This window comes from Anastrepha ludens, chromosome 3, assembly GCF_028408465.1.
Source record: "Anastrepha ludens isolate Willacy chromosome 3, idAnaLude1.1, whole genome shotgun sequence".
Taxonomy (NCBI): domain Eukaryota; kingdom Metazoa; phylum Arthropoda; class Insecta; order Diptera; family Tephritidae; genus Anastrepha; species Anastrepha ludens.
The window spans coordinates 66,229,791-66,243,242 of record NC_071499.1 but is presented as its reverse complement, the minus strand read 5'-3'; the positions used below and the strand labels follow the sequence as shown (position 1 = coordinate 66,243,242).

At 33.4% G+C, this 13,452-nt stretch overlaps 1 protein-coding gene across 1 annotated transcript in view; it reads left to right on the top strand.

The window, feature by feature from the left end:
• Positions 1-128: 128 nt before the first annotated feature.
• Positions 129-13,452, top strand: part of LOC128858115 (uncharacterized) — a 31,555-nt gene continuing 18,231 nt past the window's right edge. The window contains exons 1-6 of the mRNA XM_054094105.1: positions 129-234; positions 3,607-3,742; positions 6,350-6,553; positions 6,773-7,021; positions 7,094-7,246; positions 7,319-7,449. Of these exons, the coding sequence (XP_053950080.1) occupies positions 3,629-3,742; positions 6,350-6,553; positions 6,773-7,021; positions 7,094-7,246; positions 7,319-7,449 (851 nt within the window). The 5' untranslated portion in view covers positions 129-234; positions 3,607-3,628. The remainder of the gene's footprint in view (positions 235-3,606; positions 3,743-6,349; positions 6,554-6,772; positions 7,022-7,093; positions 7,247-7,318; positions 7,450-13,452) is intronic.

Sequence of the window (13,452 nt, the reverse complement as noted above, 5' to 3'; positions counted from 1 at the left end):
TATTCGGTTATGCGGTGTTCGTTAATTTTTGGCGCGTATTTTATTTTTTCGAATAACCCAAAAAACAAGAGTAAATCGCACCACAAAACAGTCAAAGTCACGAATTACGACAATGACAAGCTCATTGTGAATCCTGTTATATTCAAATATGTATGTTTGTGTATTCACAAGATAAAATTCTTATTCCAGGAAATCAGATAATGGAGATAGGCATTCAGACCCAGATTCTGATTGGTGAGTTTTTCATCGTTTATTGCACAATAGCAATAATTGCATGCGCTATGTTAGCAGTCCCTACTTAATCCTTTAGTAATCCTTAATGATTTTATTTATCACTAGTCAGCACCCAGCATGGTTTGCGGCACCTCATAAATGCACGATTTTCAATTTTATCTAAATAGTATCATAGTAAATTAAAAAAAAAAAGATGTTGAAAGTCAAGAGTTGAAATTTCTTCTGTAAAAGCTGTCTCTAAGCTTTTTATGACGAAGTGTGAAAAATTCAGCTCGGACTGGAAAATAAATATTATGAGTAAATTCATCATGTAAGTAAGCTACGTAACTATAATTGCCATTAAGGGTAATGTACAAATTGGTATCAATATCGGGTAAGGAATTTGAATTTTCCTGCTCTTTTGCGCTTGAAAAAATAAATTTTCAATGCAAAAATTCGAATTTGGTAGCATTTATTTTACGGGACTTTGCAAGTGTCTATTATATAATTTTCAATTCCTATTGCTTTTCAATTTTAAGGTAGTCATTTGACTAACTCACTGTAACTAACGTCGATACGACGGCTGAGGTTTCGCTTCATTTCACCAGCACTTCGTGCCACTATTCTTTTCCAATTCCTGTGGCACTTATTAATAATAATATTAAACATTTCCACCATCTGTTAAATACCGATTTTCTCTCAAGACTAATATTTTATTTGCTTTATTTTTTTGTCGATAAAGCCATTTTCTTCTAATTGATCCTCCTCATCAGCTGTCATTTTTGGCAATCAACTTCTATCTTTTGGGAATTTTTAGTGAACATTGCCAATTTGTGAAACGGTCGGAGTGTTATACATTCTGTAGTTGTATCGGGTGTGTTTTAAGAGCTTGAGAACTTGAAATGATAATACTCAACAGAAATATTGGTGGAATGCATTTTTCTTTATATAATCTATTATAATCTTTTTTGAATATGATAACTGGCATATGTCCACCGCGGCTACTAGTTAGATGGTCCATCCGATTATTCCAATTTTTGACTACTTTTCCTAATAAATCTGAAAAATAAATGTAAATGAACCCAAGATCCTTATGTAAAATTTTTCACGTAGTCGAAGGGCAAAGGCCAACAAGTTGCAAACGAGGACGAATCGACCTTGAACACTTCCCTCTATGAACTTCGCGAACAGATTTATTTTTGTTAAAAGTAAATTTCCACAATTGGAATAGTTGTTCTGGCGTTAGACGATTCGTGATGACTTGCCAAACCTTACTAAACAGAAATGTCAATACAGTTTGCCTTTCTCAGCTGCCAAACCATAGTTATCGATATCGACAGTTCTTATGCAGCTAAAAAACACCCGATACTTATTGTTGCTAGATACTACATCCATTATACGATATTTTTTCGCGATGACTTCCTTTTGCTGCTTCGTAGGTGCGGCCTCCACTACAGACGAAAAATATGGTCGTATTTTTCTAGAAATTTTCCTACCACTAAATGTTGGTGTGTTTGTTTTTTTTCGTTTTTTTTTGCTGTGTTTTCCTTAAAGAGTTTTAAAACGTCTCTCAATTTTATTGACACTAAAAACTCCGGTTTTCTGCTGTAGGCGAGGAGCAGGCGATTTTTAGTAGTCTATGATAGAAAGGAACGGAAAATGGACTGCCTCTTCGGTTTCCATCAAATTCGAAATTTACTTTTAATATAATATTAAGAGTGTTTTTATTAACCCTCTAGGTTCAGCTGTACCTTTAAGCAACTTCAAATATAAAAAAGAATTTTATGATTCCACGAGAGAGCTTAAATTTCACAGGCTAAAACAGGCTCTTTGTGAAGTTCTTTGATTAGTCCCAGGTATTTGACATTTTTAGAAAGTACACTTTAAATTTGATTTGAAATGTTGTATTTTAGAGCGGATTTCTAGGTACAAAGATACCAATAAACATTCTATATACAAACCGAGATGAAACCATTACGACACTATCGTTGCTGCAGCTAGTACTGTTGAATTGCTCCAGATTCAAGTTGTTGGTCAAGTTGTACCATGTTTTGATGATGGCATTGTATGGAAGAAGAAAGCTCGAACACATATGCGAATGCGGATACACAACATTTTTAAAGAAACTTGTTGGGCAATAATCCGCCATTTTAGTTCTATATGATTAGTCTCATAACTCCAGAAACCAATAGAAGTCTTAATAAATGGATCAAAAAGCTGAATAAACATACGTTCATATATAAATTCATACAAATACCCACGGGTACAACTGTACCTAGATTTCTATTATGCGTTGCAATTTTCGGGTTTTCGCACAAGGGCTACTAAGTGTGCCCTTATTAGAAACTCAAGAATATTTTGCAACACATCTCAGCTTAAAATTTCATATACATTGTTTTTAATTAATGCACAATTTTTATGTTGGACTCTTTTGAATATGCACCTATGTATATTTTCGTATACTCGTATATCCCATTAAATCTAGCATCGATTCTTTGCACGAATCTTACCTCGAAATTTTATAGTAAAATAGTATCTATTGCCAACCCTTCCATATTATAAATTAGAATTATTAAGAAAAAAATTTTAAATAATAATTTTTCACCTCAGTTTAAAACCACATGCTTTGAATATTACTGTAGGGCTGTTCACAATTAAGAGAAAAAGATCTGGCATTACGATATTTGCAATTGTGTACTATAGCATTACAGCGACAAAATGTACATAAGTATGTATTTGCCAACATCGTTTGCTCTTAATTTTGAATTGTCCTTGTATACAGTCAGTCAAAAAAGTTTTGGCACAAAGTTTTTTTTTGCTATTCTCACAATGTTTCTTATACTAATTTTTTTTTGTTAATCTTATATTCCAAAAAATTCGCAACAGTTTCATCAGAATTCCGATTTTTTACTCTAATTTTTTCAGCTAATTTAATTCAAGTGCAGCAAAGTACAAGTTCGAAATTGTATAATTTTTCTGTTGACGGCCTCTGCATTTTTTTTGCTTCAAGCGTTCAAGCTTAGTATGGGAGAAGATTACTTTTTTAATGTTGTGTAAAGTTTGAAACTTTAAAATAAACTTGCTTTTGTTGTAGTATGAACGATATTTTTATACAAAATTAAAGAAAAAAAAATTGGCACGAAAAACATTGAAAATATTAAAAAAACTCACTGTTTCAAAACATTTTTGACTCACTGTATATATGTGGAAAATTTTGCACACGCTTATCACAACTGGAAAAGATAGTTAGCTTCATCCCTGAGCACTTATGAAATGATTTTGTTTAGTGCTTGAATTTAATATATCCAAACAATTATATTTATAACTGTATTTTAACTTATGCGACTTACTCATAAACTTTATAAAACTACAGTATAGTTTTTGAAAAAATAGGAACCGATCAAATCAACGATGGATGAAGCTCAGAACAACAGTACAAATATCTTCAGCAATACAGAAAAAACCGCCGTTAAAACGTGAGGACTCTTTTTTAAAACGTTTTTCAACACGGCAAATTCCAGAAGCACAGGTAAATTATTATCGATTGATTTCAGAATTCATAAATGAATATGTACATACCTACAAACCTCATACAAATAGTTGCATGTGCACCACAAAATATTATTGCGTTAAAAGCAAAACTTTTAAAAGTTTAATTTTTACAGTTTTTTAGCTGCATGAGAAATATCGATATGGACAACTATGGTTTGACAGCTGGGAAAGGCAAATTGTGTTGACATTTCTGTTCAACTCTGAGTCTATTGGGCATAGAGTATATTTGACAGTAATCTTCTCCTACTGCTCCCACATAACATTTTTCAAGACCTCTTTGCTTGTAATTTAGTATTTCTTTAGATTTCTTCCTAGAATCAACCATAAGTGTTCCCTAGTGGTTAAATTTGGTTATTGTGGAGATGTTAGCAATAGTTTGGGAACATTATTGAGAAGACATAACTTTACTATATGGGCCGTGTGCTTGGGACCGTTGTCCTAGTGAAAGCAGTTATCTTTTGATAACTCAAACATCTCAGCGCCTTGTTTTAAATTTTGTTATAACTTATCTAAACAAACAAATTATCCCTTGTTTTAACAATAAACTGCAATTTTCCCACACCCACACACCACCACCCCACCACCACCATGTTTTACTATTGGTATTTTCTTTATTCAGCGCTCTACCAGAGTTTATCCACACATTTTTTCTTCCTTTAATACCAAAAATGCAAAATTTGCTTTCATCCGAAAAAATAACCTTTTTCTAAAATTCTGGAGGCTTGTGAATATGCTTATTTCCGAAAGCAATGCGTTTTGTCCTATTTATTGTGTCCTTCTTTGTACTCTTCCATGACAGGCAGGTTTTCTTAAGACTCTTCTGGCAGTTGAGGCATTAATATATTTTTGAAACTCATTCCTTATTTCATCTTTCACTTTTGAAGCAGTTATCTTTGTATCTTTCTTCAAAAGTCCTACGCTTTTCTTTTTCTGTTAATTTACAGGGACATCCTGCTTTTGTCCTTGAAGTTATAATATCGGTATTTTGTAGTTTTGGCCGAACGGATGCCCACGCAATGACTGTTGTTCTTCCTATTTGTAGATAAACTAAACCTTCTTTTCGCGATTTTATTATGATTTTCCGCTAGCTAATGTCAATTTCTTTTTTTCGTATTGCTTCCATTGTGAGGCTCCGTACAGAATTCTATAGAAACCCGATAAATTAATAACTTATTAAATATTTTACTTGCCCCGAAACCGTTCTAACAGCAAAAAAAAACAGAACTCATATATAAATATTACCGAAAATAAGTACTATTACGAAGATGATGAACTAGAATTTGTACTGATCATATCGTTAGAATTTCTTTGAAAAATATTATTTAAAAAAGGAGGCGCGTATAACTACGTATGACATATATGTAGTGTATGTGTACACAACGTAAATATTAATGTTTCCTGATATTTTTCTATAATACTTTAAAATTTACAAAATGGAAAAAAAATTGAAAATTTATAATTTTGTTCTTTTTTTAAAATAGCTTCGTTGAGTCGGAATGGCATAGGGTTGATTAAGGATTTAATGGTGGTTTGGTACTGCTGATAAATGCAGTTATCGCCTTAAAATTGGTCGACAAGTTCTATTAGTTCCATGTGTAATAAATGTACTTACATTTTAAGATTCATTTTTGCTTTTATTAGACATACCGGATCTTTCCTTCATAGCAATTGTCTGTCTAAATTGAATTTGTGCTTCCTTCGCAAATACCATTTTCATAAAACTTTTGGATCACTTTCACGTATTGATCAACTGACTATCGCTCTGTGACTAAGTTGGCCAAAGCCTGTAGTGTCCATTGTCTCACCAAGAAACTTTAAATATCCCAAATAGTGCTGCCAAGGAGGAGAAACTGGAAGATTCAACAGTGAATATGTTGACTTGAATTTGTCGATTATAGCACGCGCACCTCTGTCTGGAGGGGCGACTATTAAGGGGGGCAGCTCCTCCAGCTCTCAAACAATGGCCCCTTTAATCCTCTGAAACCAACCAGACAAAAATTTTTCATTAAAATAATTTATTCCGCTTTGCATTTACATATTTTTAACAAAAACAAAAAAATGAAAATTTGAAGAGAAAAAAATTACACTGCGGAAGAAAACGCATTAGGAGAAAAATGATGCGATTAAAGTTTTCGCTCTTACTCATTTTTTGTTCGACGTCATCCCTTCATTGATTTTATAGGGACTTTTTAGACTTTCTATTAAGCTTAAAACATTGAAAAGATATTCTTTAGATTGTAAATGAATTTTTAAAGCAAAACAAAAAAACAAAAATGGAAAATTTTAAAGTGCAGGAGGAGTCCTAATATTGGAGTAAATCTTAAAGTTCCAGTCATGGCTCGAAATTTCGTCAACAATTCTCAATAGACTCCAAACTTTGCTCGTTCGTGTAAAAATGTAAAGTTTAAATGCGTTTTTACATTACCAGATAATAAAAAAAGTTAAGGATGTCTTTGTATTTAAATACCAAATTGCTAAGTTTCTATTGAAAAGTTCGTATGTCAAATATTTAAAATCGCATTAATTGCTTATACATTTTATTTAAGTTGAATTTTAAATATATATATACTTTCTTTACTTTAAGGAAACGGTTGAGGACACTGGATCAGAGAGTGCATCTGGTGGAACTGACAAAAGTGTAAAGCGTCGGCGGAGATTCTTACACAAGCGACGGTCTGTTGTCAATCCTGATGAAAACTTTTATTTCTATTGGCTAATGATACTTACGGTATCCGTTTTATATAATTTATGGGCTCTAATTGTACGGCAAAGCTTTCCCGAACTCCAGGTAATACAACAATTTAGAGAAAAACTCTTTTGAATTGTTTTGCGAATAGTAGTTTCACATAATTACAAATGCCATGTGTCATATATCATTTTCTTTATGTTTACATATTCATATGTATTTACGAGTACTTACAACAGATAAAGTTTCCATATTACCGTATATAAGTAGTTGTGGGCTTTAACTGGATTTTAATCATAAGCACAATATTTCTATTTTCAGCAAGCTGTTCCTATATTTTGGTTCGTTTGTGATACGCTCACGGATGTCGTCTTCGTATTCGATATCGTCGTTCAGCTACGTACAGGATATCTGGAACAAGGATTGATGGTCTATGATGATAAAAAATTGGCACTTCATTATATTCATTCCACAGATTTTGTTTTCGATATGATCTCGTTAGTTCCTTTGGATTTGATACAACTGAAAATTGGTTCACAACCTCTTTTACGATTTTCACGATTTTTTAAGGTAACTGCTTTCAGTATATAATATATTATAATTTTAAATTCTGCTTAATATAATTTTTATTTTTTTCTGTAGGTATATCGATGCGTCAAATTCTATTACATTGTTGAAAGTAGAACTGTTTGGCCAAATTTGTGGCGGGTAATAAACTTAATACACATCCTTCTAATTTTGGCGCATTGGTTCGGTTGTTTTTATTATCTTTTATCGGAAGCCGAAGGATTTCAGGTTGGATGACAAGCTAAAGAGAGTTAGAATTTTCAAGTAATATTTAAAAATAAATATATTTCCTTTATCTAGGGTGACTGGGTATATCCCTACAGACCAGGCGATTATGCTACATTGACGAGGAAATACCTTGGGAGCCTTTATTGGTCGACGCTCACTTTAACTACAATCGGAGATCTACCTACACCTGAAACAAATGCAGAGTAAGTAGAGTTTGATATTTTTTGTAAAACTCAAATAGTTTTTGTATGTGTGGAAGAACTACACTTAACGGTATTTCTCAAAACATAATTTATCGACCATGGCAATCCACACTTAAGTGCAAATGGCATTACGGGATTTGGAAAGTGTCATAGCAAAAATATACCTTTTGTGTTTGTATTGCCATGGTAATTTGGGAATCTCAGGATTTTGAGATATTTTAAATCTAATAAATCCGGCATCCCGGAACTTGTCCTCCTGAGATACAATTTTCTTAAATTCAATAAAAACTTAATGCGATTTTTGCTATTTTTATAAAAATGAGAAGCTTATATATATATATATATATATATATATATAATTGGCGCGTACACCCTTTTTGGGTGTTTGGCCGAGCTCCTCCTCCTATTTGTGGTGTGCGTCTTGATGTTGTTCCACAAATGGAGGGACCTACAGTTTCAAGCCGACTCCGACCGCAAATATTTTTATGAGAAGCTTTTTCATAGCAGAAATACACTCGTAGGTTTGCCATTTCCTACCGAGGGGCGACCGCTATTAGAAAAATCTTTTACTTAATTTTGGTGTTTCACCGAGATTCGAACCAACGTTCTCTCTATGAATCCGAATGGTAATCACGCACCAACCCATTCGGCTACGGCGGCCGCCATGAAATGAGAAGTTTACCATATTAAAAAATTGTTGGTGGAATCTGAAAATAAATATTTACTTACATACATATGGGCATTTTCACGGTAACGGACGCGACATTTGTACGCTTTTAAGTGCGTCCAAAACAATGAAGACAAAGTAAAAGTTTATATATATTGATATTGTTTTAAAGGGCTGACGGAGTGCTAGATTTTAATATATACGGGAAAGATCTTTTACAAATAAGTACGTAGTTATAAGCAATTATAAAGTGATACGGACGCGACAAAAAATAGAAGTTTTTTTGAGGCGCATTCAGAAATATACAAAATTCAGCAAATTAAGGATTTTTATATATATACAATATATATGTTAATAAATGCGAACAGATGACTGTTATTCGTAGGTTTATGAAATATGATAATTTTCTCTTCGTTTTTTTTTAATTGAGTATAGAAGAAATACGGACGGGACATAGCGGACGCGACAAAATTTTCCATGAGCTAGGAAATAGAATTTTTTTCATTATAACACTTCAATTTTATTGAAAATAAAATCTCCAGTAATATTACAGTAAGAACGACTTAAAAAATTAAGAAGAAAGTTATTAGTTTTTAGAATGGTCTATTTTAATTATTTTCTTTAATGAATAGGCCGTCCGAGCAACTTCAATACATTTACTGTCGAAATATGAAAACCAATGCATACTTTTAACTCCTTTGATATTTGGAACATTTTGCCATAACTCTGACAGTTGATTAGAAAAAATATCAATTTGTGTTCCAGAGATATACAAAATTTTAACTCCATCGAACCACATTGAGCATTCATAGCACATTCATAGAAGCATAAGGCATCACCAAGAATGATATTTCTTGCTTTAACGATTTGCCAGACTTTTCGTTTAACTACGGCACCTATTCCGTCTACAGCACCTTTGCCATGTGAAGTGGCGAAAAAATTCCACTCTAAGATTCCGCAATGAAATTCAGCTGCAAGTCTTGGAATACTAGAAAGAATAAATTTATTTTTGAATTGGGAAGTGCTTCCATCAGAGAAAATATAAATGCTGGTAACTCCTTTGTACTGGTTTTGTAAGATATTGATAATTTTGGGAATAAAGCAGTAAACGTCGAATTTACTGTGAGTCAATCTATCACTGATGACAGCATAGGACTTGGTTTCACCAAGAACCCAAGCTACGCACGTAAACACTGTTACTTGGTTATAACTAAAGTGGGCATCTTGAATTTCGTTTTGGCATGTCAAGCGATAATTTTCAGCAAAATCAACTTGAATAACAATTTCATTAGCTGCTAAATTTTTCTTTTTAATTTCAAAGTAATTTTGTTGGTGACGTTTAATAAAACAATGCATTTTAAAAGATGGTAGCTGAATCTCTACATCATGAATTAAGTCGCTTAAAGGACCAATAGTGTAGTTTAAAGTTATGCGATCGTCTACTTTTCTCCACTGTTTCCATTTTATTTGCGTATCAAATTGATTAATAAACTGTATTGGAACTAGATCGTCTTTAATATCGCGTACACTACTTTCCCATTGATTAGCATTGTATCCTTTCTCCCAGGAGCTTGCTGCCTAACACGGTCCTTTTCTTTCTTCTTTTCTAATAAATTGCTATCACTTTTCATTTTTTGCGATAATCTTTTTCGGTACTCTTGCTTTCGTTTAACTTCTTTCTTCTTGTATTCCTGCCATTTTTCGACGTTTTCTTTCATTTTCTCTCTATATTTCGTTGTTATTGCTTTTCTTGTTTCTTTTGCCGTTTTTGTATCTCTACGACTTTATTTAAAATTTAAGGTTCGCGGTAACGGACGCGACGAATTTCAAACACCAATAAATTTTATTAATCGTTTTTGTCGAAAGTCAATGGCTACTTTTCTTAAGTGAAATAAGTTATTTGCTGAAAGTCTGAAAGCAATTTATACTTCAACACTTTTTGCACTAATGAGAACAATAAATGCTATTTTTCGGTAACGGACGCGACATACGAATATAAGCAAAAGTAATCTAAAAAAACCTACCGTTATTCGATCTCCACTAAGTCTCTCTGCTTGATAAACATTATGATACTATCAGTAGAAGATTTTTAAATTATAAAAACATCATAGTATTGCTTTGAATACGCGAATATTACACGGAAAAAAGTTGGTATATTTGGGCAAAAGAGTTAGATTTTTGTAAATTTTGTATATTCGTTGTATATTTCGGCTCAAAATTAAAAGAAAAGAAAAATTCTTTTATATTTATAAAGTAAACACATTTGAGATTTATTATTCATCAACAAAAAGTTTTCAGGAACAGTTTGAGTTTCCCACTCGTGGTTGACCTTTTTGTGAAAATGCCCATATGTGAATAAAAATACAGATATTTTTAATTGAATGTGTTCATTTTCAAAAAGTAGCCAAAAACAATATTACAATATGTCGGCTGTTTTTTAAACTGCATAAGAAATATCGATATCGATACCAATGGTTTGACAGCTGAGAGTGGAAAACCGTGCTTACATTTCTGTTCAGTAAGATCGGGCAAGCCATTATAAATTGCTTAACGCCAGAAAAACGCTTCCAATTGTGGAAATTTACTTTGAAAAAAAAACATCTGTTCGAGAAGTTCATAGAGCGCTGGCGGCATAATCGGTCCTTATTTCTTTCGGACGCTATCGAGCCATACTGATTGAATTTTTGTTTCCAAAAATTAATCAGCTAAACATCTACGTCATTTGGTTCTATCAAGGTGGCCCAATTCGCCTTACAGCACGCTTAGCAATCGATTTATTGCAATATTCAAGCCATCTTTGGCGCTATACGGCTATACGGAAGTAGTCATAATTTGGATTGATCGAATGGACCGTGTAACTCGTAGCCCCGGCGGACATATTCCGGATATCATATTCAAGAAATAAATGCCATTGAATCAGTTACCAGATTATAATAAAAAAAATATCATTCCAACAATATTTATGTTTTGAATTACATTTGTAATTTTCGGGCTCCTAAAAAACAGCTGATTCAAATAATTTATACCAAGAATTTAATGGAGAATGATAAATAAATATGCTACTATACGCTTCTGAATACATTTACATTTTTTTTTTCAAGTTGGACTTTTTTCAATCCGAAAATAGATACATACATATTTGTGATTCTTCTAAAAGTTATACGAGTAGATAAATTAATCAGTGCTAAATTTTAGGAATGAGATTTTTTCAAGAATGCCGAACTATTTTTTTAACCGAAGTCTATTATTAATTATTTATATATAAAATAATAAACTGTATATATTGAGTTACACGTATGAAATTTACTAAATTTATACTTATAAAATGTATTTCTTTTATTTTATCGTAAGACCAAATTTTTCAGTGGACGGCCCAAGGTCTATACCAAGACGTGGTATAAGATCTAGATTACTACAATTCGGTTCTAATTATGGGTATGATTTCCCTTTCATTCAAATTATACTTTCTTAGTCTACATACATATGTATACAAATACATATATGCGAGGTCACAATCGTTCACTATACTCCTACATCAGGTGCGTTACTGCTGTCCAATAATCTGTATAGGGTGGAACCGTTCGCTTATTTAGCTCTCCCTAAAATAACCTTTCAAATCAAGTAAGAAATTCAATCGGCATCTGGTGGAAGAGAAAGCATTGCGAAATAATAGGAACATAAGTGAAAAAAAATAAAATCCGTCTCTGAAGCGCAAAAGCGTACTTTGTAGTCGCAAAGGTACAGACAGCTCTTAAAAGCGCTCAAGCGCTATGCCAAGGTGAAATTTTTATACATTGCTGATAATTTTAGACCCGGGTGTTGTCAAGTATTTTACCGTGACGTTCAATATGTCATCGTCAAGATTTGGAAAACTGATAATAGTACAGGTCAACCTTCTTCATATGATATTTATAGAGACCAAAAATTTGGAAGTAATATTCTTCCGCAGCCTGAGTAAGCACCTAGCATATGCACCACAACTGCACTTAAGGCTGTCGACCCTGCGTAGAGACGTTGCCATGCTACTGTTAATAAAATCTTGGTATCGATACTTTGTTTTCGATATATAGCCGTAGCCGAAGGGGTTGGTGCTTGACTACCATTCGGAATTCGGAGATAACGTAGGTTCGAATCTCGGTGAAACACCACCAGATGGTTTTATTGTTTTCCAAAAGACTACTATTCTCTTCATCTGTTACCACCCGCTGGTACCGTATCAAATAGTATCAGAGCTGGAACGTTTGTATCCATTCGGACGATATGACTCAGCCATCGAAGTCGCAGGATCTTTATTCGTTGCGCTATTTCTATGTCGCCATAAAGTTCATACAACTCATTTACCAACGATTGTCGCCGTCACCAACGAGGAAAGGTCGAAAAACTGCCGCAGAATTTTTCCCTCAAACACTTCAACGGCCGCCTCATCGGATATTGTCATTGTCTGCGTCATACGTTAGGACGGACATAATGATAGCCTTATAGAGTACTAGCTTTGTTCGTCGAGAGGACTTTACTATTTAATCGTGAAGATCAATTTACATTTGTATAAGTTCGAATCAATTTTTGAAGTACTTTTTCCACTACATTTGAGGTAACTCCAAGCGTCTGATTTGAATGAATCAATCGCTTCTTCAGGCATCGAAAAACTGTCATCTCTCATTTTATTTTTGATCTGTAGAAATGAGAAGAGATCATGCTAAATTTGGACTGTAAATTAGTTTGAATGCTCAAAAATTCACGTTTTTGAGCCAATGCATGAGAGCTTGCATTGCAGTGATGAAGAATGGTTCGACTTTTGTGATTGGTTTTTTCTATTTCTCCCGGACACTTCTGGCAAAAAATGTGGTGTACCATTCAGAATTGATCTTTCTACGTTGCTCTAATAGCACGGTAGCGACATTTTAAATTATTTCGCTTCAAGCCGTTTTGTGCGTGAAATACTTTTGTTGCACTTGACTCGTCTTGGAAGACCTGTACAGCCGATTACTGTTTGATTGCAGTTTCGACTACATGTGCATAAATTCATTACACGTCATCTGTAATGATCTTACAGACATTTTTTGAGTACTGCCAACAATTATTTGACCTAATCGTCAGGAATTCGGTATCCAAAATGAACATTCTTTTTGACGGCAAACTTTTCATGAAATATTGAAAGTATGTTCATATGTATGCGAGTGGAACTAATGTCCAGGCATGCCTCAATGCACTGCATTAATTTTTTTTGACACAACAACTGATTTTGAACGTCCGAAATTCGTCCTATAGCAAAGTGCGACTACGATTGAATTTGGTAAGCCATTATTACCAAAAGTAATTGAGGAATATCTGACAGG